The sequence below is a fragment of the Balaenoptera borealis genome, assembly GCF_965194805.1.
Source record: "Balaenoptera borealis genome assembly, chromosome: 1".
NCBI lineage: Eukaryota > Metazoa > Chordata > Mammalia > Artiodactyla > Balaenopteridae > Balaenoptera > Balaenoptera borealis.
The window spans coordinates 188,644,840-188,670,469 of record NC_138860.1 but is presented as its reverse complement, the minus strand read 5'-3'; the positions used below and the strand labels follow the sequence as shown (position 1 = coordinate 188,670,469).

Sequence of the window (25,630 nt, the reverse complement as noted above, 5' to 3'; positions counted from 1 at the left end):
TTGTCAGTCAAGGGAGAGCTTTGGGGTTTATGTCTTTAATAGGATTTAGGGGAGGGGCTCCCCAGATGCTCCCCCAGAACGGGGGGAGGGTGGCGCAGGTCCCAGCCTCCCAGACTTTCTTGCTTAGCGTACCTGCCCCGCCATCGCTAGCACTGGGAAGATGCTGAACGGAAAGCACGAGCTCTAAAGAATAAGAACAGGGCCACGTTCCAGCCCTCTGAGGATCTTGAGAGCCTATTCACAGTCAAGGTTGCAAAGAAGGGCAATGACGGGGAAGCCGGCCTCACTGTGAGTGCCACGTGGGTGAACAGAACCGGCTCTGGCCTTCTGCATGTCCTCTCTGTGAAGCAAGGGTGGTACAACCATTGGCTTCAGGTGGTTCCGAACCCCAGGAAGGGGCAGAGCTAGGATGCCAGCAGAGGGTAGGGGGGGTAGGGGAGTGTCCCCTGTCCTCACTCTCTCCCTGTCCACTGGGAGACACTAGACAAGCCACAGCGTCTCTTGGCTCAGTTTTCCCAGCTGGAAATGGAAGTGGGTGGAGAAGTTGGCCTGGATGATCCCGAAGTTTCCTCCCACCTCTATCATCCTCTGTTCCGAGAGGAAAATGCAGACGAGTTCAGTTCAAGTCCTGTGATTTGCAGGATCCTTGAGGATCTTTCCTGCACAAATTAAAATATGTAAAGTGTCCTGATGAGGAGGTGAGCGGTGATGATTAGAGAAGAGTTTGAAAGACCTGGGCTCCTCGAAGACCTACCAGTCATCTGACACCTGAATCATCTGGCCGAGGACCAGAAATGTCCCCAGTGGCCCAGGAGAATCCCGCACATTCCGGCGACGTGGCAGGATGGGGGTGGGGTAGATAGCTCTTTGAATTCATGGACACTTAAATGACAAAATTTTTTTGGAGAAATGTGGTTTTGTTTTCTTCCGGCACTTGGAAGGTAGCCGAGAATTGTCTCGGATCCTGTTGTCTGGACAAGAATGACCCGTGTTAGCTCATTCAAACCCTCCAATGGCTTGAGCATCCACTGGAGATAAAGATGCTTCTCCAACGTCTGAAAAGAATTCCTTACCTTTGCCTCGATGGGCTCCTGTCTAAGAATTACACTTCTCAGACAAGCAATGTCTGAATCAATTTGGTTTTGTTCCACATACAAGTCCTCAAAAATCTTAGGGAAACATTATCTGTAGCAATATTGTGAGACAAAGTAACACTGGTCTCAGAAGTCGGTCATGAGAATACTTGGCAGTTTTGAAGGTTTACCATGTGTCAGGCACTGTTCAAATGCTTTATCTCATTTAGCCTTCACAACAAATTCGTGCAGTAGGTATTATTATTCTGTCCATTTTATAGATGAAAAAACTGAAGCACTGAGATGTGCTTGCCTAAGGCTCACGGCTGGGAAGCAGCAGAATCCAGACTCAAACCCAGGCAGTGGTCTCCAGAGCACAACTCTGGACCACTCTCCCTCACCATCACTTTTAGAATCAGACAGACCTGGGCTCAAGGTAGGGGGTGGTTGGTGGGCTACTTAATTCTCCCTTCATGTTCCTTATGTGTAAAGAAGAAATGATGATCCCCAGTGCGACTTCATGCAGGTTCAGTGTGCTAAGGCCTGTGAAGCCCTTAGCACCCAGCACTGGAACATACAGGTGCTGAATAACTGGTAGCTCTCAGTAACCATAGTGATGGTGGTTCTTGTAACTAGAGGACAGTCTGAATTGTGTAGTGGCGAGAGCGCTGGCTTAGCAAAAGGAAGACATATGGTCTATTTAGGAGTTAGATCTCTTTGTTGATGCAACAGAAAATTCAGCTTGAACTGGCTTCAGGATAAGAGGAGATTTGGGTGTTCAAGTTACTGAAAAGTCTTGAGGTGGGCTGGCTTCAGGCATGTCTGGATCCAGGGGCTCAGTCAGTGGCATGGAGGCTTACAGTCTCTTGCCCTGGGCGCTGCCTCCTCCACTGGCTTCCTTCTTGGACTCCATGTGCTGGCAAGAGATGGCTTCCAGGAGCTCTAGGCTTCATCATCTCAGGTTCAGGTCCAGCAGGAAAGAGCATCCCTGCCCCCCAGGGGCTCCAGCCAGGTCCAGCCATTAGCTCTGATTGCCTCTGGTTGGGACTCATGGCCAATCCCCATGGCCCAAAGAATGCAGGGCTCCGATTGGCCAGCCTGAGTCACATGCTCCATCCCTGGACTGAGTCAGGGAGGGATGGCTTGCTCCCTAAAGAACACTTGGATGCTCTTACCGTGAGAGCACCAAACGCACCAGAGCCACATTCAGCTCTGCCACCCATTAGCCAGGTGGCAGATCACATGGCACCTCTCAGTCAGTGGGGGCTCATGGGGCCGGTGGGGATGGTGGCATGTGCTCAGCTTCCTCCAGAGCTATTGTGAGAAGCAGATAGACAGGAGGGGCTCCAGAGCACGTCAGTCACTCTGGAGACACCTGGATGACCGCTTGGGGCCACTGTCTTCTGATGGGGTTGACCCCCTGCCTAATGGGCCAGGGTCCTGAGCAGGCACACCAGCCGCAGGAACAAGACTAAGGTGCACGCGTCCTTGGAGCGGGAAGGGCAGGGAGGGGACGGCCGTGGGCTTGGCTTCCAGCCTCCCAGGAGGACATGACCAGTCTAAGCCATAAACAGGGCCTCTGTAAGGTTAGTGAGGGGGTGTCGTGTAGCCCGTAGACTTGGCTCCTGGGAGAGGAGAGGAGGTCAGAAGAGGGGGACTGCAGCCCTCTGACAGCTGATCACCCAATGCCTAGCTACCCCACGCTCCATCCTGCTGGGCCAGGGCTGCCCACCCTGAGCACGATTCCTTCCCTCGAGCTCTACGTCCCAGAGAAAGGCCCAAGGCTTCTTGTCCCAGGGTTGGTTGGAGCAACTCTTGCAGTGATTTCTAATATGTCAAAAATGAATTCAAGGTGAGAGCAGAGGACGCAGGAGACAGAAAAGGAATCTCATCCAGGCTCAGGTTTGCCAGCTGCAGGGTGACAGGGGCCCATGTCCCTGGCCAGTGCCTGGCAAGCAGGAAACAGCCTGCAGTTAACACCCCGGCTGACAGTCCCAGCCTGGATCCACCCCAGTGGAGGCACTGAGCATCATGGTACCTCCAGCAACTGGGTCCCAGGGAGAGATGACCCCCGATATCCTGACCTCCGTCCACAACTCCTTACAGGTCAGCCATCCAGAAACTAACGTTGCCCATTTAAAAAAAAAAATCGGTTTCTGTTTTTCAGCCCGTTTCTCCCTGGGGGTAATAAGTCTCCTACGTTACCTGCCCGCTGTGCAGAGTTTGTGCCACCAATGACTCCCTGAGCTCCAGGGGGGACCCATATTCTTAGTATTCAGGGAGCTGGAGAAAAAAAACACACGTTCACCTTCTTTTCCTTTTTCTGACCTGAGAGACTTTGAGTCACACTTCCCCTCGGCTTTTGTCTTTCTGACCAGAAAAATCCTTATCTCATTTCCCCGTGGCCATCCACCCCTCCTCGAGGGATGCTTCCCTCTCCCGTGCACTCGCGGCCCCAAATCAAGGTTTCTGATAAAGAGCCCTCGTGTCGGACTCTCCGGGCTTGGTCCTTCCTGGTCGCAGCAACGACTCTGGACAGTGGCTTCCAGAAACCCCCGGGGTCTTCCTGAGTCGATGGGTGGCCGCTCAGCCCCACCAGCCTCCGCAGGCAATTTGTTTTACTCTCCCTGAGCACGCTGCCCTGCGCTTCGCCCACACTGGGCCCCATCTGTCACTCTGCATCCACTAAATAGATCCTCTCGTGACCGATCGCAAATGACTCGGCGCTTCATCACCCGGGAGGGTTTAGCGTCATCTGCAAACGTGGAGATTTTATTGGGCATTTCTTCCCCCAGATCATGCAGAATGACTTTAAGTAAGGCAAGGCCTGGCCCTGAGCCAGTGTGCATCTCCTGGCTTCCATTTGTCCATCCAGAAACGTGCCCACACATCCCGCCCCACAGGTACGCCCCACAGGTACGCCCCACAGGTACGGGGTGGGGTGGGGGGCAGCGGGGTCCCGCTGCACCATTAAACGTCCTCCCCGGCGGCATCCTCCAGGGTGGCTTCACCTTCCAGGGGCCTTTGGGTAGAACTTGCTCAGAGGCTTCCAGAAAGTCAGGATGGACGGCATCCTGGGCTTCTCTTTGAGCCCAAAGCGTCTTTATCTGCTCGGGGCGAGTGGCACATTCTTCTTTACTTCAGCGGTCCCCAGGTGGCCGAGACTGTGACGGGCGTGATTTCCCACAATTAGTGTGTTTTTCCTACATCACCTGTGGGTTAAAGAGGACCGAGCAGGCCAGTGCCTAAGCCGGCGGGGTTCCCGGAAGCCCACGCCAGGTGGAAATTGTTTAACTATATTCCCACGACTGAAAAATTCTGGTAATTGTGTCACAGCGGTGGCGGCAGCAGTAGCACTCAGCAATTACCCAGGGTTTTTCATCTTCAGACCACTTTATCCACATTAACTAATTAAGTCTCCCAGCCTCCCTCCGAAGCGGGGAAGGGCTGCCGGCCCCCGACTCGCTCCGGTGAGTACGTGGGCTTAATGAGGGCCACCCGGCCGAGGGGCCACGGGAGCTCCCCCGGGGCTGCAGGCCTCTGCCCCCACTTGGAGCAGGAGGGGAGGCCCCTTGTGAGCCCCCCAAGCCTCTCCCAGGCATCGCTACCCCCCCACAGGTCCCCCGCCCTGCTGAGCACTGGCAAAGGAGCAAGGAGATTGTCTGGGTCCCCTGCCCTGCTGGACTGCACCGGGGGGTCCGGTACCCAGCCCGTGATGGGGTCCTGGTTCCCAGGAAGCGTGCAGCTGACAGCTGGTTCTGCCTATTACTGGCGGCTCCGGGGTGCCTCTTTTGTTTCCCACTCTCCCTCTTTTCTTGCTTCTTCAACAGGCCCCAACTTTGGGGATCTGGGTCTGCCCCCCCAGTCGCCAGGTGCTCAGCTGCGGCTACCCCTGCCCTCACCCCACAGCCTGACCACAGAGGGTGTCCTGACCCCCGCAGGCCCTTGCTGTGGAGACAGGGGCTCTGCTGCCTTGGCCCTGCCCTGCGGAGCTCACAGGCCGGCCCCACCCCTCTTCCCAGCAGCTCCCCGCACCCCACAGGCTCCCTGGACCCATTCTCACCCTGGCACAGATGCTATCTGGGCCGCTGATGCCCAGGGCACCGAGGCTGGGCACACAACCCTCCCTCCACCGTGCGGCGAGTTCCCTCAGAGCCCCAGGGCCCCAGTGGAGGGCAGGCGCAGTGACACGGGCTTGGGGCTTGCGTCTGGGTTGAATTGTGGAGCCCTGAGCGTGAGTCTGCATCCCTCAAATACGTAACGATGGCACCTGCTTCTGTGGGTTGTTGAAGGGAGTGAATGAGGAAAGCTTCATGGGGCTTGACGGGGGGGCCCCGCACACAGCTGACACTCAGAAAGCAGTCTTTGCAAACAGAGGCGCCCAGTGGAGCGGGAGGTGCGCGCTGGGGGTACAGGCACGGCCCTGCCGCCTGAGAAGCACCCAGCACACACCCCGAGATGGCGTAAAACATGGACTTGGTCATGGGAGCACTTGCGTTTCCCCAGCTGGGGAAGAGCGAACCAGGAGGGGAACAGCAGGCCGCAGGGGCCGGCAGACCCCAGGAGACCTGATGGGGACAGCGGCCCCACCTCGTGCCTTTATCCAGAGCGGCGAACAGGTGCCAGGCCGCCCAGGGCAGCTGGAGTCCAGGCCAGAGGGTTTTTCTCTGCCTTGCAGTGTGGTGACACCCCGGCCGGCCCTGAGCTGCCTGGTGTCATCATTTATTCATTCCCTAATAAGTCCTGTCCTTCTTTCTGCCTGCTCTGCACTCCTGTTTTATGGGCGCCGACCCTCCGTTATTGGGAAGGCTCTGCCTCTGAAGATCAGGCTTGTGGGGCTTTCAGAATCTGCATCAATGATGCTACTAGGACAAAGGCAATCACAGAATGGGCCTGCAGCGCAAACGATGCTGATTTACTCTCTGTCTCCCTCCCCCCCGGGCTGGTGGCGCGCAGACCCGGCCCCCTCCCCCGGCGGCAAGTGGGGAGGTGTGTGGCCACTATTACATGCTATTATGACTTTCTGGGTAATGTATACATTTTCACTATCACACAGCCTCTCTCCTTCATTTTTCATGAGAACTGGCATGAGATTAATGACCAAGCCACAGAAGAAACGGAGCACCATGCCACCCTGATTTATTGAACGCTTAGCGTTGATGAAGCTGCAAACAAGAGTCAAACAGATGTTGCAGCTGCATTTTTCTTTAACCAAACCAACAGCTTTTTGCATTTTTAACCACTTCTTGCGCCACTGTCCTGCTTACTCCACAGAAAGGGAAGCTGCCTCTTCCTTCCCAGCGGAGGGTAGGGTCCTGGGCTGGGGCTGCAGGACCCCCGGCATCCAGCCACCTGGTGCCCAGCGCTGGCCATGGCCGAGACGACGTGAGCTCCCCAAGGCTCTTGCTCTGGGCCACTTGGGTCTCCGGTGAAATCGCGCTACTTTCAGCCCATTCCAGGGTCTGTGGTACAAACCCTGGAGCAGGCTTGAGCTGCAGGAGGCGCAGGGCTCAGCTTTCCCCCCACCACCGAAAACTGGAACGCCTCCCCACCTGCATCGCAAACCCGTAACAGATTACGGAATGCCCATTCGGATCGGCTGTGGGTCAGGCTCCTTGCCGCCCGAGCCCCTTACCTGCCTCCGCTCTCTCCAGCAAGGTTAAGGCCATTGGTACTCATCTCCCCCATCCTGAAGAGCAGGCGCTAAGGCTCGGCCAGATCAAGCGTCTGCCCACCGCGAGCGCTCCTGCACCTCAACCCTCAGCTCTCGGAGCCAGAAGCCACAGGAGCCGTTGGCGTCTCCTCCAGGTTGGAGGTCAGGGCTCTCCAGGGGCAAGCTTGGCATCCCTGCCACCCCCCCAGTCTCTGTGCCACCCCCATCCACCCTGGCTGCCACCAACCTGGCTTCCCATGTCTCTCTGCTGAGCGCCTTGGCCTATTCCGTTCTCTCTCTCCTTCTCCCACCCTTTTGCACCTCCCCCTCCTGCCCCAGCCCTCCAGGCCCGGGTTCTGCCACGGTTGGGGGGACTGAGTTCGGTTCTCCCTCGTGGGAGCCGTGCGGAGAGAGACACCTTGCAGCCTTTCTCCACCTGCTACTCCCCCGAGCTGCTGCGCCCGCCTTGCCCCGGGCACCAGGGTCTAGAAATCTGTAGTGTCTGCGGCAAGAGCTGCTGCGGATTAACCCGGACCACAGGTGCCGCCACTGGCGCCCCGACCGCCCCCTCCGCGGCCGCACCGGCACTAACACCGCGCAACAGCGCTAACCCTGGCGGAGGAGCAGACGGGGCATGCTTTCTCGTTCAGTCTCCCCTCCTGAAAGCCCCATCACTGTCATTAAGAAGGTTAAATCCGCTGCCCCCTCCGCCAGCCCCCGTGCCCTTCTCCTGCCTGCCCCTACCCCACCTTTACGCGCTCAGCCCCGGTCCCAGACCTGCCCGCAGGGACCCCAGCGGCCCAGGGTACCCAGATCAGGAAGGACGGCCCACGCGTGAAGGGGAGACAGAGTCCCCCGCCCTAGCCTCTTACCTGAGCCCCTCAGTCTTTCCAACAGGAAGCCCCACGCCCCACCCTGGGTCAGGGAAGAACTATAGTCGCAGCTGCTGGGAAAGGGGGGCTCTGGGGAGGAGAGGGCTGTGGGGACAGTGCGCCCAGTCGGTCAGGGGTTTCCTTAGAAACCTGGCGGTCACCTGAAAGCAGCTCAAACGCCCGGTGAGCCTCAGGCCAGGCCAGGGAGGGGCCCCAGGGGAAAGGGACTCAGGAACCATTAAGGGCCCTTGTCTTCCAACAGCTGCCGGAGGTGCTTTCCCTGGGCTCTGAATTCTCTCAGAGGTTCCCAAACTGTGTTCCAGAGAACACTAGGGTCCCAAGAGGTGCTCAGGTTCAAGGTCACATAAGCTTGGAAAACCTGCCCACAAAACGCCCACCGAGCGATCCTCCTGCACAGGGTGCCACCAAGGCTCTGACAAGTCCTGCAGCCAAGGAGCTGGTTTAACTTTAGCCCAGCATTCTCTCTACAGAGCATTCTCAACCCCTCCTGTGCCACTGGATGTAAAGGTCCCCAGCTTGTTCTCCTGGCTCCCATTTGTCCCCCCAGCTCAGGTGAAAGGCTCCAACTGGAAAAGATGCCTTTGGAGACAAAGTCTAACTCGGCCCCCAGAGATGCCCTTCCACCAGCTCCAGCCCACAGTCCTCTGCCTGGCAGCCCCACAGCCTGGAACTAGGTCGATAGCAAGTCCAAACCTCACATTTCCAAATAAAACCTGAGAAGGAGATGGGTTGAGGACCAGCTGAGCCTCCCGCAGAGGGGCCGAGAGCTCCTGGGCCTCTCAGGTGCTTCCTCCCCCTTCCAAGGAGGTGGACACCTCCTCCCCCTCCCAGGCCGCTTGTCCTCTCCTCACAAGTCTGTCTGTCCCTCAGGAAGGATAGCTGGGGCGGGGAGAGGTCTCCAGGGACCCATACCACCTGCCCCAGCCATGCCAGCACCCCTGGGGCAGCTCAGCTCTCACCCACCTCAGCACTCAGCAGGTGGGCAGAGCATCTCCGATGTGCCAGCCCCGCTCTGGGCTCCAGGAACCCCACCACCACCACCACCAAGCAAGACAGAGCCCGGCCACCGGAGCTCTCGCTTCTAGGTGGGAAAACAGGCCAAAGCCAGCAGTAACCGCTCAGAAATGAGAATTGGGCATGGGTGCTGTAAAGAAAATAAAGGATGCAAAGGTAGTAGGGCCCCGGGTGGGGGCAGGGTGGCACCATGTTTGAGGGGGTCTCTGAATACGGTGTCCAAGAGGAGGTGGCATTGAGGCTCACGCCAACGGGTGGCGCAGAGCCCACCAGCCAGAGAGGACAGCTCAGGAGAGAGCGCACGCGGCAGATTTGGGGAACACAGGTGGCAGGAGCGGGGGGAGCCGGGGGAAGCCAGGGGGAGCGTGAGTGGCCGGAGAAGAAAACAGATGGCGGGTCCCTGCGACCGTGTCAGGAGTGTGGGGTTCATTCTCGGGCCAGAATCAGAGGGTCAGGCCTGCTGGGGTTGGGAGAGGGATGGGGAGGGAGGGGAGAGAGGAAGTGAGGAGATGCAGGGGGAGCGGCTCTGACTGGGTGGTCTCGGGGGGATGTAGGGCTGAGTGGGTGGGGCAGGCTTACCTGAGGGGGAGAATTGACAGTTTGGTGATGGACGGATTGGAGGGAGAGGAAGCGAGGAGAAAGGCTTTGACCTGGGCCGCTGAGGGCAGGTGGTGCCATTGGTCATTGGGTGAAGCCCGGGGTGGGCCAGGTGTGGGGAGCGGCCGTCAGGCTGGGCCACGTGAGCCGGGGGCATTTTGAGGTCCCAACAAGAGCTGTCGATGGGCAGTGGGACAGGTGAGCTTGGAGCAGAGCCGGGAGGTGGGGCTGGGGGGAGAAATCGAGGAACCCTTGGAACGTGGTGGGCCGAAGGCCGTGAAGCTGGCGGAGGGTGCTGAGGGGGCTGGGGCACGAAGGCCCAGCTGTGAGGCCTGGAGAGGAAGGGGCGTCACGACAGTAAGGGGAACGTCGGGGCAGACGGACTGTCAGCAAGAAAGTGCGTGTTATAAGTGGGTAGACTGCCTGCTAGAAGCTGACTCCGGTCCTGCTCTCTGGAAAAACACCAGGGTTTTGTTTGTTTCGGGGTTTGGTGACACCTAGTAGTTAGAACAGCGTGACCCTGTATGGATGGGACGTCGCACCTCGCCAAGGCCCCATCTTGGCCCCTGCTGCAGCCTGATGGCGGGCAGGGGAGGGGTCAGGCTGTGTCCTTTTACAGGTAAAGAGCTTGAGGTACCAAAAGGGAGGGAGGGGGTCTCCTCGTCCGTGGCTCTTTCCAGAAAGTCATGGAAGTTCTCTGAGACGTTCACTTATCCACAGCCACCCCATCGGGCTCCCCCAGGCCTCTAACACCGGACAGGCCTCCTGGACATTTGGCGGGGGGGTCATTTCCAAGGCCACCCTCTCCTCACGGGGACGGCCTCTTGCACCTTCATGGACATTCCGTAGCCCGGGGAGGAGCCTCTGGGTGAGACCTGCGACCTGCAAAGTCTGCCGTGGTGGTAAACCCCAGGGAGCCATTAGAGGATGTCAGCCCGGGGCAGGGGTGGGGGGGGTGAAGGCAGGCCGGCTCCACAGCCGTCCCGACCCGAGAGTCTGGGTGGGTCTGGTGGGGGGGTGTCCTCGTGTCCCCTGGAGCCAGCCTGCACCTCCCTGCCGGCAGCTCCGCACTCCCTGAGGACCTGACAATATCATGAGCCCCCCGTGAAACTGAAACATTGGGACTCTACGCCTAATATATTTTTCTGCCAGAAACACCCAATAAAATGTACAACTAGTGAATAAAACCGCAACGTTGCCAAGAAGTGATGTGTGCCCCCAATTTCCAAAAATACCTCAATCACTCTGTGTCTTAAAACCAGCCTCAAGCCAGGAAGCTGTTATTTAAAATTCAACTCAGGAGTTTCGGCCTCAGGAACTCCAGGCCCTGGGATGGAATTTGTGTTAAAGATATAAAGCATGACGCAGCCTGCTTCTGTATTTCCGAATCCCAAACCCAGCCTCCTTGATCCCGTCAGGGACTGGGGCTTTCTCCTAATTTTATCAAGGCACAAGGCCCAGGATGCAGGCTCCTGGGAAGGGGATGTACGTGTTGGGCGTATTCCCTGAGTTGAAAGGGGCCACGGTGGATCTTGAATCCCTAAGCCCCTGGCTACAGATGTGGGGTCCACAGACCACTGGGTCTGTGCGCTTCCGAAATGCAGCGTTGATGCGCCTTGGGGAGTTCTTCTGGGCTGGGAGTGGAGAAGCGACAGCCTTCATCAAATTCTCAGAGGCCTTAGACCCAGACAAGGTTAAGAACCAGCCTTGCCTCTTAGCTTCCTACGAACACCCTGTGTTCAGAGAAGCTGCCCTGCCCTTCGAAGACACAGAAAACCAAAGCCAGGTGTCAGCTGAACACAAATCTGGGAAGAGTAAGGATAGAAGATCCAAAGTCAGCCTGATTCAACTCTACAAAAAAGAACGAAGCAGCAGGCGTTGCCAGATGCTGTGATAGCTCCCTCCCGGGCATTGTCCCTGTGGTGGCGCAGATAAAGGAGGCTTACAGACTATTAAGACAATCTCTACCCAATCTCCACCCTGCTGTGGTGGAGGTACAGAGGGTGAGGTATCCAGAAAGGCTTCCTGGAGGAAGAGGCGGCGAGCCTTGTGCCTGTCCTCAAACAGTAGGTGGAGGCTGGTTATGCAGAAATGGAGCTGGACCCTGAAGGAAGGAATGGGACTTCCTGAGATAGGAGAGTCTGGGTGCTGTAGGGCAGGAGCTCAAGTTCTGGGGGTTTCGGTGCCTGGTTTCGGTGCCCTTTGCTTCCCAGGCCCCCTCCTGCCCTCCCACTACCCTGGCTTCCCACAGCTTTTCCAGGCGCCCAGGCTGCTCTCAGTGGGGCAGTGGGGCAGGAAGCTACGGACCTTTCATTTCCCAGACATCTGGCATCCTGGCTTCCTCCCGCAGGGCTGGGCTCCTGCTCCAGGGGCTGTGATCAGAGAAAGCCCTGAGTGGCCTGCGGGCCCCTGCAGCCCTTTGATCCCTGCTCTGTCTTGCTCAGTGGCTGACGCTGCCGTCTGGCCAAGCACAGACTCAGGCAGGAGCTCCCAGCCCGGGGAGGCCAGTGTGCTGGTCGGTAGGAAGAACAGAGGGCTGGGACACAGGGAGGATGGCTCCTCCTCTCCTGGGCTACCCCATCCAGGCCACGGGCATGGCAGAGCTACCCAGCCCACCTGCCTCTTGGGCATATTGCAAGGACGAAGTTAAATATGAGATGCGAAGGCAGTTAGACCGGGCAAAAAGAGGCCACCAGATGTCTTGGCAGGACCTGAAAGCAGAGTCAGAACTGTGGCTTCCAGCCCCAGCTCTGTCCGTTGCCAGGCACACAGCTTTGGGCAAGTCACAACTTCACTGGGCTTTCGGGCTCCTCATTGCAGACAGAAAGCGCCCTGCCCTGCCCTGCCCAGCCTAGCCCGCGTCCCCAGCTTGCATGGGCACCAAATCAGCTAATGGCTACAAAGTGCTTTGAAGAGAATAAAGTGCCGTGCGGATGTCAGGGATTATCATTGTTATTAAGGAGCATGATTACCGCGATCCAGAAAAGCTGCCATTAACGAGAAAGCTCCTGTTCGTGTTGATTTAATTTCCTGGTTAACTGAGCGTTGGCAAGAAAAAGAAACTCTACGTTTCAACCCTTATTGAAAATCTTTTAAAATTATACCAGTGTACTTTCCTGCACCAGTCATGGAGTCGTCTTGAGTCTTTATTTATTATTGCATTGATTGAGTCACATATTCATGTATTACTCTTGCTCTGATCAGATCCAAAAAGGTGACCGCAGACTCAGGCTCCTCCGTGCCGGGGTCCTCGTGCCCGCCCAGGACTCGGGGTTGGGTATCCAGAGGGAAAAGCAGAGGAGACGTATCTGGCAAATAGCACAGGATGGGACCTTCCAAGTGGCTTTTCCAGAGTTCCCGGCAGCACCTTGATATATTATTATGCATTTCCTTACGGTTCAAGAAATACTTTCTGTTCGGGGTAGGAGGTTTTTCTGCGTTTATTCAGATGCATTATAAAGTGACATGGCTGCTTTTTTTTTTAACAACTTTGTCAGGCCTGACAAGACCCAATAAACAGCCTCACCGTCTGGGGGGGCCACGGAAAGCCACGGAAGGGCCTGTGCTCTTTGCAGTGAAGCTGCTGCCCCACAGAGGCCCCCTTGGTGTGTTGCTCTCAGAGCTGGTGGTGGGCGGAGAGCGACGCAGGTCACCTTGAATTGCATCTGATGGCAAGAGGCTGCCCCATTTCAATAAAACCACTTGGGGACAAAACTGTGCCTTCACCATCTTCACGGGGAGAGTTCTTTCCATTCATAAGCTCCAAAGAGATTTCCAAGGAAGAGTTTCCAGAGGTTCCAAGCGACAGCTGCCTCCTGGGCGATGCTTAGAGATGCTTGTGCAGGGAGACCACAGGCTGAGGGGCAGAGGGGCATCCAGCCCTTAGAAGTGGGTGCCTTGGACTTCCCCGGTGGTCCAGTGGTTAAGACTCTGCGCTTCCACTGCAGGGGGCACGGGTTCGATCCTTGGTCAGGGAAGTTCCACATGTCACGCAGGGTGGCCAAAAAAAAAAAAAAAAAAAGATGCGGGTGCCTTAAACTCTAGGAACTCCGTTTCCCCCTTAAGAAGAGGGTGGTGGTGATACCTGTCAGGGACGTCCAGGGACCTGCAGTGAGGATGTGCATGTAAGGAGCGGAGCAGGGGCCGGTGCTGCTGGGGCAGCTGTGGGTGTAGGTCCGGGACGTGAGGCTAGAGATACATTTAACTTCGTGTGTGGTCCTTAGTTACACATGAATCCGCCCACGTGTAGAGCAGTGGGTCTCAACTGGGGCCAATTTTGTCCCCCAGGGGGTGACAGGCAATGTCTAGAGATTTGGGGGAGGGGGCGGGGTTTAATGGCATCTCACCAGAGGGCCCGGGGTGCTGCTGGGTGGTCCCCCACCGCAGACAATGATCTGGTTCCGAGGGTGAGTGGTGCCCAGGCTGAGAAAGCCCGGCGTGGAGATGCTCAGCCTGTCTGTACCTGCTGGGGTGACCTTGGGCGGGCTCCGTACCACCCTCATGCTGCCAGTGTCTGTGCTCTCCCCCCAGAACCCCGACATCGTCCTGGTGCACTACCTGAACGTCCCGGCCATCGAGGACTGCGGTAAGCCCTGCGGCCCCATCCTCTGCTCCATCAACACCGACAAGAAGGAGTGGGCGAAATGGACGAAGGAGGAGCTCATCGGGCAGCTGAAGCCCATGTGTGAGTAGGCGCGGCCGGCCGGCCAGGGTCCTGCGCTGCGACCTGGCCAGGGTCACCCAGGCAGGGCCAGAGGTCCTCCGTGGCCTGGGGATCCGGGGGCGGGAGCCCCGTTCTGCTCGGATGACAGTGATCTTAGCTTTTACAAGGACCCTGCCCAATTCCACCCGGTCCTCGGGGGCTCCCTATGCAACAGCCAGGACCCAGATGTCAGCCCATGTTACAGATGAGAAAAGTGGGTTCCAGAGCACAAAACCCATGAGCGAGGAGCAGAGTGGAGAGCGCCTGGGACCTCTGTCTTGCAGGCCGCAGACAGGAGCGCGGTGGCAGTCCGGGGAGGGAGAGGCCTGTGGCCCGCGGCCAGGCTGGCCAGGCTCCTGCCCTTGGCGCATCTGCTCCTGGACACGGGGCACCCTTGGCTCCCAGACAGGGAGGCACACAAATAATGGGACCTGAGCTGCATTTCGTCAGCAAAGTGATGCTGTCGGGAGCATCCGTCAGGAGCAGATCTCTGAATGCAAAACGCCGAGCACATCCAGAAAGCCGGGACATGGCCGGTGCCTGGTTTCCACGGGCAGCCGCCGGGGGTGGCCTCTCCTGCTGCCTGGACGGAGGGCTCAGGGAGAACAGAGCCGGGGAAAGCCGTCCAGTGCGCAGGGCCCTGGGTTCCGGAACACTGATCTCTGAGGCTCAGGGCAAAGACCTGTCATCATACTGGACCTCAGGGAGCAGGTCAGCGGGGCCGTCGGAACCTGTGGCCCCCTTGGAAGTTGGGCTGCGGGGAGGAAACACGTCCAGGGAGCAGCTGAGATGTCCTTTCCTGGGCGCAGTGAGTGTCCGGTCACTGAGTGTCCATGCTGAGGCCACGTGGCACCTGCGGTGGCCAGCTCATCCTGAGAAGCCTTCAGCGCTCAGACTGGAGGATACCCCCACCAGCCACAAGGTTGGGGATGGGGTCAGGAGGGGCAGGGTTCTGAGTAGGGGAGCAGACCCCCAATAGGCTGATGGTCCAGCCCCATGCTGTCCTCCTGAGCTGTGTGCCCATGGGAAGGCTCTGGCCAGCTTGGCCTCGCTGCCGCCACCAGGAACCAAAGCCAGGAGGCCCAGGGCCTTCCAGGCTCAGGCTGTGCCCGGTGGAACCCTCCTTAACCGCAGCTCTGACCGGAGCCGCCCTGTTGAAGCCATCTGGTGCCCTCAGGACGGAGCATGAGCTCCTGGGTGTGCCCTCAGCTCACCCACCTGCGGACCCCACGCCGCTGCCCCTGCCCTCCTGGGGCTTCCTAACGGGTGGTCCCTCCAGCAGAGCTGCCGTCACTCTTCCCTCCGCCTGGCTCTCCCCCACCTTCACCTGCTCACCCACCTCATCCTTCCACCCTTAGCCCAAATAGTGCCTCTTCCACTGGCCCCCCCAGACCACCCAACTGGAACTCCACCACCACGGGCCCCAGCACCCCGGGCCTCCCGAGACCCCCAGGGAGACATCAGAATGAAGTCAGCCTCCTTAACCAGAAGGGGACACGCAAGGCTCTTCAGAGCTCTGCGGAGCACCCAGAAACTTGGGGAACATCCCAGCTAATTCCCGTGAACCTTTCCTACCTGCCGCTCCTCGGGGGCCCGCACCGTGCTGGCACGTGGAAGGCTCTCTGTAAATATCTGTGAGGGGGCTGGGTAAGCGTGGCTGGGCCCAGCTTGATCCCCTCTCCGCAGGGGCCCGAGCACCTGACAGAGGCCCCCGGTGTCCAGAGCCTGAGAGCCGGAGCTGCCCAGTGGCACCCCTCCAAGGCCAGGCCAAGGGCTGGGGAACAGGGCAGTGGTGCTGGGTCCTGCTCTGCGCCCCGCCCACCCATGCCTTACATCCCGTGGTGTCTAAATGTGCAGGGCTTGTACTTGACCTTGGGTTTCCTCCCCCAGAGCTGCCCATACTTCCTCTTTGGCAGAGCCTTGGCTGGGTGGGAGCAATGGCTCTCATAACCACTGGCACTGGCACCCCCCTGCCAGGCCAGTCGAGTTCGGGCAGCCAGGAGCGGGGTGTACAGCCTGGGTCTGTGACCGCTTCGCTGTGTGACCTCAGGCCAATCACTCACCCTCTCAGAACCCTAGTTCCCTTTCTGGAAAGTGAGAGAAAGAATCCAGCAGTCTCTGTACCAAGACCAGCAGCATCCGGCCACCTCCGAGGGGCCCAGCTTGGCTCCTGGGCCTCTGCAGACCTGGGTCCGAGGCGCTGAAGCCACTGTTTCATCCCATGTCCTGGGAGGTTCCAGAGACCAAGTTAGCCAGAGATTAGCCAAGGGGATGTTCCCGAGGGAAGAGATACCTTTCAAGGTGGCCACCACAGGCAGAGACTCTGGCCTGGGCCCTCCTAACGCCTCTCAACACACACCGATGGCCGTTTTCTTGTAAGCCACCCCGTGGCCCCTTGCCTTCCCCATTCTTTTATCTGAGCTGCTTCCTTTTTCTCCCCTCATTGCCTCCACCCCCTCACAACAGCCCCCATCCTCAGAAGCAGCCCCACCTGGGAAAAGTCCCCCTCCCACACAGGAGCCTGCCTGAGTCCAACAGGAATGCCATCTCCCACAGCAGGCAAGGGGATGAAGCCATGAACTCCAGGGGCTAGAAACCAGACCTCGGTCCTCTGATGCTTAACTGGAGGGAACTGTGAACGCCTTTTAAAAGTCTGCAGTGCATCAAGGAAATTATGTAAAACTACAACAAACACCCCATAAAGCTAATCACACTTGGGTCTCTGGTGTCCAGACACGAGAGCAGCGGCGTGCAGTCACTCAGGGTGTGCATGTGTGTGTGTGTGTGTGGCTCTAGTTAGACACGCACAGCCCAGAAACAAAGCCTGGGAAATACGGCTCCAGTTAAAGCTTTAGATGCCGATTGGGTTTGGAACACACACAGGGCACCAGCTACCCGTGTTCAGGGAAAGCAGAGGTATGCTGGGAGCCAGGAAGGCATCAGATTGGGTTCCACGATCAGGCGTGCCACCCCAGCGCTGGAGCCAAACACATTAGCTTCATTACATTTTCACATAAATCACATTCCTTCAAAGACTTCACAGGTTGACTTCCTGATGTTTCCAAATTTCTCTGCCCTGCAGCGGAGTTGTCAGTGGTTTAATCAAAATGCTGTGCTTATCCGTGGCGAAGTGAGACTCTGCTCCTCAGCCTTCGCCTCACCTGTTGACGATGGGGTGGGGAGATCCCACAGACCCCAACTTCTGAGCCAGACTGATTCCAAGAACCCCACCTTGATTCTTGCAGGGGTGCCCTTTAGTCCTATGGGGGCTTCCCTTCAACCTGCAAACTGAGGGATGCCTCCTCCAGACTAAAAAAAAACAAAACACAAAAAACAAAGACAAGGGGGAAAAAATTAAGATATCTGATAAGAATTCCTGGTATATTTCCAACAATGCTTCCCGTCTTTTGCAGTCCCTTCTGTGGTATTTAGAATATGGGTCCTGCTGCTGTGACAAAGACAAAAAGAATAGTGGCTTAAAGCTTATTTCTCTTTCACAGAGAAATTCAGGGTTGATAGGGCAGCCTCACAGTGTCAGGGATCAGCTCAGCCACCCAGGCTCTTTCCAGCTGGTTGCTCTGCCATCCCTAGGGCATTGCCCTCTTTATGTGGTCCAAGATGGCTGCTCCAGCACCTGCCATCATAACTGCATTCCAACCAGTGGGAAGGGAAGAAGAGAAGGTGGAGGGTAAACTTCATCCCTTTAAGGACAGGGACCAGAAGTGGCACACAACACTTCCACTCATGTATCATTGGCTAGAATTTGGTCATAGGGTCACCCCTCGTTGGCAAGGGAGTCTGGGAAGTATAGTCTTCTCTAAGCACTACCATCCTAACTTCCTTTGGGGAATAGGGTTCTGCATGTGGGTCCTTCAGGGCTGAGTAGAGCCAAGTGCAGCCTAGGGTGCCTCCTGTAAGGCCTCAGCTGAGAATTGCTCAGCTCAGCTCAGCTCAGCTCAAGGCCTGAGGATGATTGCCCCGGGTCCCGTCCGTCTGAGGGTTGGAGTTTATAGAACTCAAGTGAACATGATCTAAAGGTCAGCACGTCTCATCCTGGAAACTCCAGGGTATGTTCCAGCGCAGCCGGTCTGCGAGAGCACCCGCTTTGGACCCGGCGAACTGCCATAGTGCGAGCGGGGGCTGGGCAGGTGGGACCCGCTCCCCCTCGGGGTCAACCTTGAGTGGGAAGAATGATGGGCAAGACAAGCTCTGTGCCTCGGTCCCGCCAGCCTGGCGGGAAACTTGCTCAGTGATCCTCGGCCGCCCCGAACCACGGTGGCCCGAACCCTCCACCCTCAGGGAGCCAGATGGAGCCAGTTCCCTTGGAGTGGACCCTCAACTCTGGGCGCCGCGGCTTTCTGCCCTGCCCATTCCTTGGCAGCCCACGAGGGGACGGGATGCCAGCCGCTTCCCAGCTAGCAGGTGGTGAGGTTTTTCCATCCAGAGTGAGGGATGAGGGCGTGAGATTTAAGCTGTGCTCTCAGCCCTTCCCCAGCTGTCCCCCTCTCCCTGGGGCTCCGCTTGGAGCGTCCTAGCCGGCCAGGTGGCCCTGCGTTGCCCAGCAAGGCCTGGGCCTCCCCGCGGGCCTCCCTGGGCCCAGAGGCCACTGGCGGCTCCACCGGCTACCTCTGGGCTTGGCTCTGCTCTCGCTGCCTTCCTGGAGCCCCTCTGTCATTGCTCAGGGGTCCCGGGGCCTCAGTGGCACTGGGTGGGCAAAGCAGGAGAGCTGGCTGGGGAGCCCCCATGCCGACGTCCGTGCACACCTCAGTGCACACAGGCACACACGGCCCACGACCCACAGGGACATGCGCGGGGACGCACGTGTGAGTCAGCAGGGGCAGGGCTCAGTTTTCTAGCCCCTCTAGCCCCAAGGCTCTCTCCAAGAGCCCTTCAACACACCACCACCGTCCCCCCCGCCGCTCAGGTGGGGACACCGGCACCGTCTCGGCCAGAGCAAGTGCCTGACCCTCCCCCTGAAAGTGGGTGAAGCGGCAGCGAGGGCGGGGGGATGGGTAGAAGGACAGACCTGGGAGCGGGGAGGGGGGGTCCCAGCTCCTCCTCTGACCAGCAAGCGGCCTAGCACAGGTCACCCCAGCTCTCTAAGCAGCACCGCGCTCCTTCAGGGCGAGAGCGATCGTGGGCCCTTCCCTGCGGCCCCGTGGCTGTCAAACGACATCGTGGACACAAAGTATGTAGGTGTCGGGGCTGCATCGGAGCCAGAAGGCCGGTCCTCTCTCTTGAGTTTGAGCGCTCAGCCCCTGCCAAGCCCTGTGCTAAGGGGCGTCGGCAAAGACCAGCTGGACGGTCCCTCGGGCGCTCCTGCGCCACCAACACCGAACCAGAACAGGCTTCTAGAACCTCTGCCCTGAGCTCAGCCCAGTGCCAGCCCTGCGGAGGCTGCCACGTGGGGAAAAGCCTGGGCCCTGCCCTCAGGAGGACAAACCCAAGAGGCCAGACCGGCTGAGGGGCCCGAAGCAGACGGCCTGAGAGCAGAATACATGGCCCTGCCTTCAAGTGCCTAGACATTCAGGAGATCCAGGCTCCGAACAGTCGGGAGGCCCCCTGTCCCCCTGGCCTGGAGGAATGTGCGGGACAGACGGGAGGCAGGGAGGCTGGGTGGGCAGCGTGAAGGAGGGAGCAGGCAGGGGCACACACAGGTGTGGCGCGGAGGTGACTGCAGTGAGCCTCACGTTTGAGGCTTAGAGGGCACGCTGAGTACGAAGTGATGGAAATCGCGTGGAGTGAGGGGTGTAGACGTCATGGGAGCACAAGGGCGCGGAGCCGTGTTAAGGGTGGGGGTAGAGGCCAGGATGAGTATGAGGTGGTAAAGGTCATGTTGACGGGGAGGAGGCGGAAGTCACGTTGAGCATACGGGAGTGGAGGCCATACTGAGGAAGCCGTGTTGAGTGTGAGGCAGGAAGTTATGTCAAGAATGAAGTGATAAAGTCCATGTTGATAGTGAGGGTGGAGGCCATGTTGTGTGTGGAGACGTGTGGAGGCCATGTTGGTAGTGAGGGTGGATGCCGTCCATATTCAGTGTGGGGAGGGAGGCCATGTTGAGTGTAGGTGGGCAAAGACCAAGTCAAGTATAAGGTGATGAAGACCATGTTGATGGTGGGTGGAGCCCATGTTGAGCGTGGGGTTCAAGTGTGCCCCCCTAGCTCCCCGAAATCCTCAGTTCTCCCAGTCACCTTGGTCCCTGGGCTCCTGCAGCCTGTATATGTGCCAGAAGTCAGGATGTCAGCCCCTCCCCGTGCGCCCTCCGGAGGAGCACAGCCTCTGTGCCTCGGTGAGGCCGGGACAGCAAGCCACGGGGACCCGGCAAAGGCAGGGCGGCTGGAGACAGGAACCCCCTTGCTGAGACGTGGCTGCTGCTGCGGCGGAGACCGGAAGGAACAGGCTGGTTCGCAGCGGCGTCTTCCAGGAGCTACTCACCCCGCAGGTTAAGCCAACAGCGAGGTCCCTCCGTCTCCAGAGCCCCCAGCCCTTCCTCCACCTGAGCTGACCTCACTGTTGCCACACCCATGCCTCGGGTTGTATGTCAAGGCGCCTGTTGTTTTTTCATCATTTTCCAGACAAAGACCAAAGACCCAGTAAGAGGGGCGGTGTTTATTTGTTTTGCTTTTTTGCTTAGATTGTCATCCTGGTGATTATAGAACATCAAGAAGTAAAATCAACAAAGGCTTTCCTTTCTGGGGCCCACACCAAACCGGTTCCTGGTCGGCTAGCGCCACCTGGTGGCATGCAGCAGCAGAGCGGCTCAGAGACGTGAGCTCTCCGGAGGCGTCCCACTCCCCAGGCTGGGATGGCAGCAGGCGGGCAGGGGGCACGACCCACCCCTGCCCGTGGACCTGGTGCCGGGAACCTGCTCTGTGATTCTGGATCGGGGAGGGGGACTGGTGTGGGGGTGCTGGAACAGACAGAAGGGGGCCCTAGGGAGCCTCCTCTCCCACGCGGTCTAACTGATCAGGCATCGCCTGGCCGGTTGCAGGTGGAGGGGCTGGCAGCTTCGCCCGTGACCAGGAACGCGTGCTTCAAGTCCCAGTCTGGGTGATGGAGGGGCACTTGCAAAGCAAGTCGCATAGGCGCTGTCCCCACGGAGCTGCTCGCAGGGGCACTGTGAGTTGGGAGGGAAAGGTGGGGGGTAGATCAGTCCAGGGAAAGGGGAAGCTGTTGTCACCCAGGGCTGGAAGGTTTCTTTCTGGCCAGAAATATTCAATTAGCAGCCTTTTCCAGTGTTCCCATGTCTGGAGTTAGACTCAGGGTAGGAGTGAGAGACCGGGAGTCAGGGATAAGCGTGCACACCTCCAGACCACCCACCACGGGGGCTCAGGGAAGCCAGAGCAGCTGTGGTTCCCCCACCTCTCGCTTCCCACCACCCCCTGCCATTCCTTCAAGGCCCGCAGAGCCTGGGCACAGACATGGGCTCAGCGCCGGGAGCAGTGGCCCATATCAGAACCTCCGGGGCAGGTTGATAAAAGGCAGGGCCCTAGGAATCTGATTTTTTTTTTTTTTTTTTTTTGCCATGAAGCTTGCGGGATCTCAGTTCCCTGACCAGGGACTGAACCCGGGCCAGGGCAGTGAAAGCGCAGACTCCTAACCACTAGGCTGCCAGGGACGTCCCAGGAATCTGAATTTTTTAACAAGCAAGATTCTCCTGCTTTTTGAGAGATCCTAGCCTAATGCAGTTTCCAGCGAGAAGCCAGCCAAGGAGCCCTGTTGCAGAGATCAGGGTCGGCCCCTTTTGGGGACCACAGGCCTCTTTGGGCATCAGCTGATTCTCAAATCCGTGTGGAAGTGAGGCTGGAACCGGAGGCAATGCTGATCTTGAACTTGTGCAAAGAGTCGGGTGTATCACTTCTGGGTGTTTCAGGACCCCGTGAAGTCTTTCCATAGACTCTGGATTAAGACATGGTACCAACCCTAGAAGTTTCCTTGGGTTGAAAGTTAGATATTAGTGTCAGGCACATAATGGGGTCTTGCCAGACACTTACTGACTTGAAGTCACGAGAAACCCTGGAGCCCCATAAAGGGAAGCACATCTGCATCCCCGTGGTGGGCCCAGGGCCCAGGACCACAGCTCTTTGCCTAAGTGCAGAGGCGTTAATCAGTGGATGAAGCCTGTGAGACCCAGAGGTTCTGCCCTGCCTTCTGCCTGTGTCAGCTGGATTTGGAGTCAAGGAGGGAGGCGGTTCAGTACACAAGGGCCTGGGGAGGATTCCCCTGTCCATCTTGCTTGTCTCTTTGGTTAGGAGCTGCGGAGATGAGGAGCAGGCAGGGTGGGCCTCCTTACATCTCCCACTCTCTCTAGGACGCCTCCCAGGCACCTCCCAGCCTGGCACAGGGGAGAGCAGGCAGTGGAGAGGCAGGAAGAGGCAAGGCTGATTTTTTTTCTTTAATTGAAGTATAGTTGCTTTACAATGTTGTGTTAGTTTTAGGTGTACAGCACAGTGATTCAAATGTATACATATATACATATATATTCTTTTTGTCAGATTCTTTTCCCTTATAGGTTACTACAAAATACTGAATATAGTTCCCTGTGCTATACAGTAGGTCCTTGTTGGTTATCTATTTTATATGTAGTCGTGTGTATCTGTTAATCCCAAACTCTTAATTTATCCCTCCCCCCACTTTCCCCTTTGGTAACCAGGAGTTTGTTTTCTATGTGTGTGAGTCTCTTTCTGTTTTGTAAATAAGTTCATTTGTTCCTTTTTTTTTTTTTTTTTTTGAGATTCCACATATATGCAATATCATACCATATTTGTCTTTCTCTGTCTGGCTTACTTCACTTAGTAGGATAGGCTGGTTTTAAATAGGGATTACTTCCTTTTCCTGTTCTGCTGGGAGGATCCAGGCTTGTTTTGCAAATGTGCCTTTCTCCCTTGGGCTAAATTTTATTTAGCTGGTTTGTCCCCCAAATCAGAGAACTAAAAGAGAAATACTTCTTTTGATTTCCTGTCGCTCCCTGGCTACTTGCCCCCTCAGGGCCACTTGGGCGCCATGCACCCCCTGCTGTTACAGAATCCCCTGCTCCGACTCTGCCATCCACTAATTCCATGAGCTTTGATGGGGGCCCCTCTGTGCTGGTGGGGAGGGTGTGCCTGACCACCTCCCAGAGCTGACACGGCCCTGCTCACGCTGGGGGGGTGATTTTGTTAAACTTAGAATTTGTTGCCAGCATTTTAATCTCCAGATTTTCAGCTTCTCTTTGAAAATCGAAGGTTCTGGTAGGAGCCGAGAGACAGCTACCCCTTTCTAGGGCACCTGCCTCTCTGCAGGCGCCACCTCCGGGCACACGGAGGAGGCCTCTGAGTCCAGGGTCTCCCAAAAGCAAGACGGAGACCCTCCGGAACCCAAAAACCTGGTCCCCTGCCCCCGCTGCTAGTGGCCCGGAGGGGCTGGTGGACAGGTGGTCACTCCTGCCACCTCTGCCCCCGGGCAGAGCCTGGGAGAAGAGGCTGCAGTCGAGCCCAAAAGAGAAGAGAATTCAGAGCCCACGTGGTTCCCAGATGTGGGAGAATGGCTAAAGCTTCTTCTCCCCCCCCTGCCATATTGGGCTTCCATCCAACATTGCTAGACAATCAGAGAACTTCAAGCCCACTCACGCTCTCACTACAGAGCAAAGAATTCCCGGCCTCGGTAACAATGCCATTCAGCAAATCAGGAGATTCTGCAAGACTCAAGTCGCTCCACAAGGCACATCCTTGGCCCAGTGAGCGGGGCCGGTGCGGAAACACTCAGCCAAGGCCACTTTTTATGCCACAGAGCTTCTAGGAGATTGCCTGTGAGGTCAAGTGCAGAGGTACAGGGAGCTCCATCCCCACGTGGCCTGAATTTCCTGCTGGTGGAGGCTTAGCGGCCCAAATCAGCTCCCAACTGGGAAGCCCTTCTCCCCGCCCCTCACCTCCGAGGTCCCTCCCACCTGGAAGAAGTCCTCAGACCCTCTGCCTTTCCCTGGGCTTGTTCTCTGTTGGAACGAAGCCGATGCCTCCTGGTAAAAGATGGAAAGGGGGGTCTTATGCCCCACGTCCCCTGACATTCAGAACCAGGAATTACAAGCGGATTTGGGACACAGCCCACGCGTGCCCGCGAACACACGCCATCCTGTCCCCGCTCAGCCTCCGCACTCCTCGAGATGAGATTTCTGAAAATGTTGTCCTCAGGACCAGTAGGAGAATGAGCTGAGGGTGAGATGGGGAAATTGAATCATATGTGGGTGTCTGGATATGAGAAGTTAAATCTAATGAAAATTTTATCCATTTGAACCAAGAATTCAGAAGCCGGGCCTTTACTCCTGTCAACAAGAATACAGTGAAAATTAAACCAACGTGGCTGCCGTTTCCCATTGACCTTGTTGCCATGGAGACAGCCTTCTAGTGTCAACAACCGGGAGGCATCCAAACGGGCTCATTCACTCCTGGAGAGGCGCCTGGTGGCCCCTCCCCTGCCCACCTCCCTCACGTGGCTCCTCTGTAGGGTGACCACAGGTCCGGGTTGCCTGGGAGCGTCCAGGTGGCACCATTGTCCAGACAAATTATCACAGTGCCCGTTTCCGTCTCCAAGGGGACCTGTCTGGACAGCCGTTAAACAGTCACCTCTGTGTGGGTCTTTACGGAGAGTTGAGTCCCTGGGTGGGAGCGCTGGATGAACGCAGCTGCTGGGGGCCAAGAGAAAGGCCCCCCAAAAGCCTCTGTCGGGAGGTGGGGGGATTTTCTTTGTCACCAACATGCCACTTGTCACCTGCTCGACACAGCACCAAGAAATCTCTTCCTGTGCAAAGAAAGCCAAATGTCCATCCCGGCAGGCGCCACCTGTGCTGTTACCGTGGTGACCCAAGCTCCAGCCGGACATGCCTATTATCCTTCCAGAAGTTACAGCCCCACAGAGCAAAGGAGGGCAGGCAGCTTGCTCTCACCAGCTCCCGGGGCTGCCTCGGGGTGAGGGGCCTTCCAGAGTAGGCCTTTCTGACCCTCTAATTCCTTTCCAAAGTGTTCCAGGCATGACGTTTCAGAGCAGAAAGGGTCATCTCACTCGGGGCCCTCAACCCTGTCCTGACTCAGATCTCCTGCGGACACCACCAAATCGGAATCCAGGGAGTGGGGCCCACTTGTGTCTTTGAAGTCCCTTGGGGAACAGAGATGTGTCGTCAGGTGAACTAGTGGGAGGCACCCATTTTACAGATGAGGAAACGGAGGCCAAGAGGAATCAAAGATCTTCCCAAGATCACATGCATGTGAGGAAAAGAGCTGTGACCACTGGGGCCCCTGACCCCTGGCCAGCGTGGTCCTGCCGGCCTGTCTCCCACAGGCTCTGTTTTGTTTTGCTTTTTTTAATATTTTATTTATTTATTTATTTACTTACTTACTTATTTATTTTGCTGCGCAGCATGTGGGATCTTAGTTCCCCGACCAGGGATCAAGCCCGTGCCCCCTGCAGTGGAAGTGCAGAGTCTTAACCACTGAACTGCAGGGAAGTCCCCCCCGACAGGCTCTGGATGTTCCTGAATCTCAGCCCCTCCCTCCCGTACAGTTAGCCAGGCACTGAGCTCAGAGGTTCTCCCTGCCCTTCAGGAAAGTTCTACCACTGCCTAGGGCAGCCACCTCGGGAAGCAACATTTGAGGCTTCGGAGGACAACCAAGAAGGCCTCCGCTGGGTCCCCCATACACATCCCACCCCCGTCTGTGACTCGGCGTCC

The 25,630-nt window shown here is 57.4% G+C and overlaps 1 protein-coding gene across 12 annotated transcripts in view; it reads left to right on the top strand.

The window, feature by feature from the left end:
* Positions 1-25,630, top strand: part of CAMTA1 (calmodulin binding transcription activator 1) — an 891,439-nt gene that overhangs the window by 766,321 nt on the left and 99,488 nt on the right. For all 12 annotated transcript variants that reach the window (XM_082390202.1, XM_082390203.1, XM_082390198.1 and 9 more), the window contains one exon: positions 13,761-13,914. In XM_082390202.1, the coding sequence (XP_082246328.1) occupies positions 13,761-13,914 (154 nt within the window). The remainder of the gene's footprint in view (positions 1-13,760; positions 13,915-25,630) is intronic.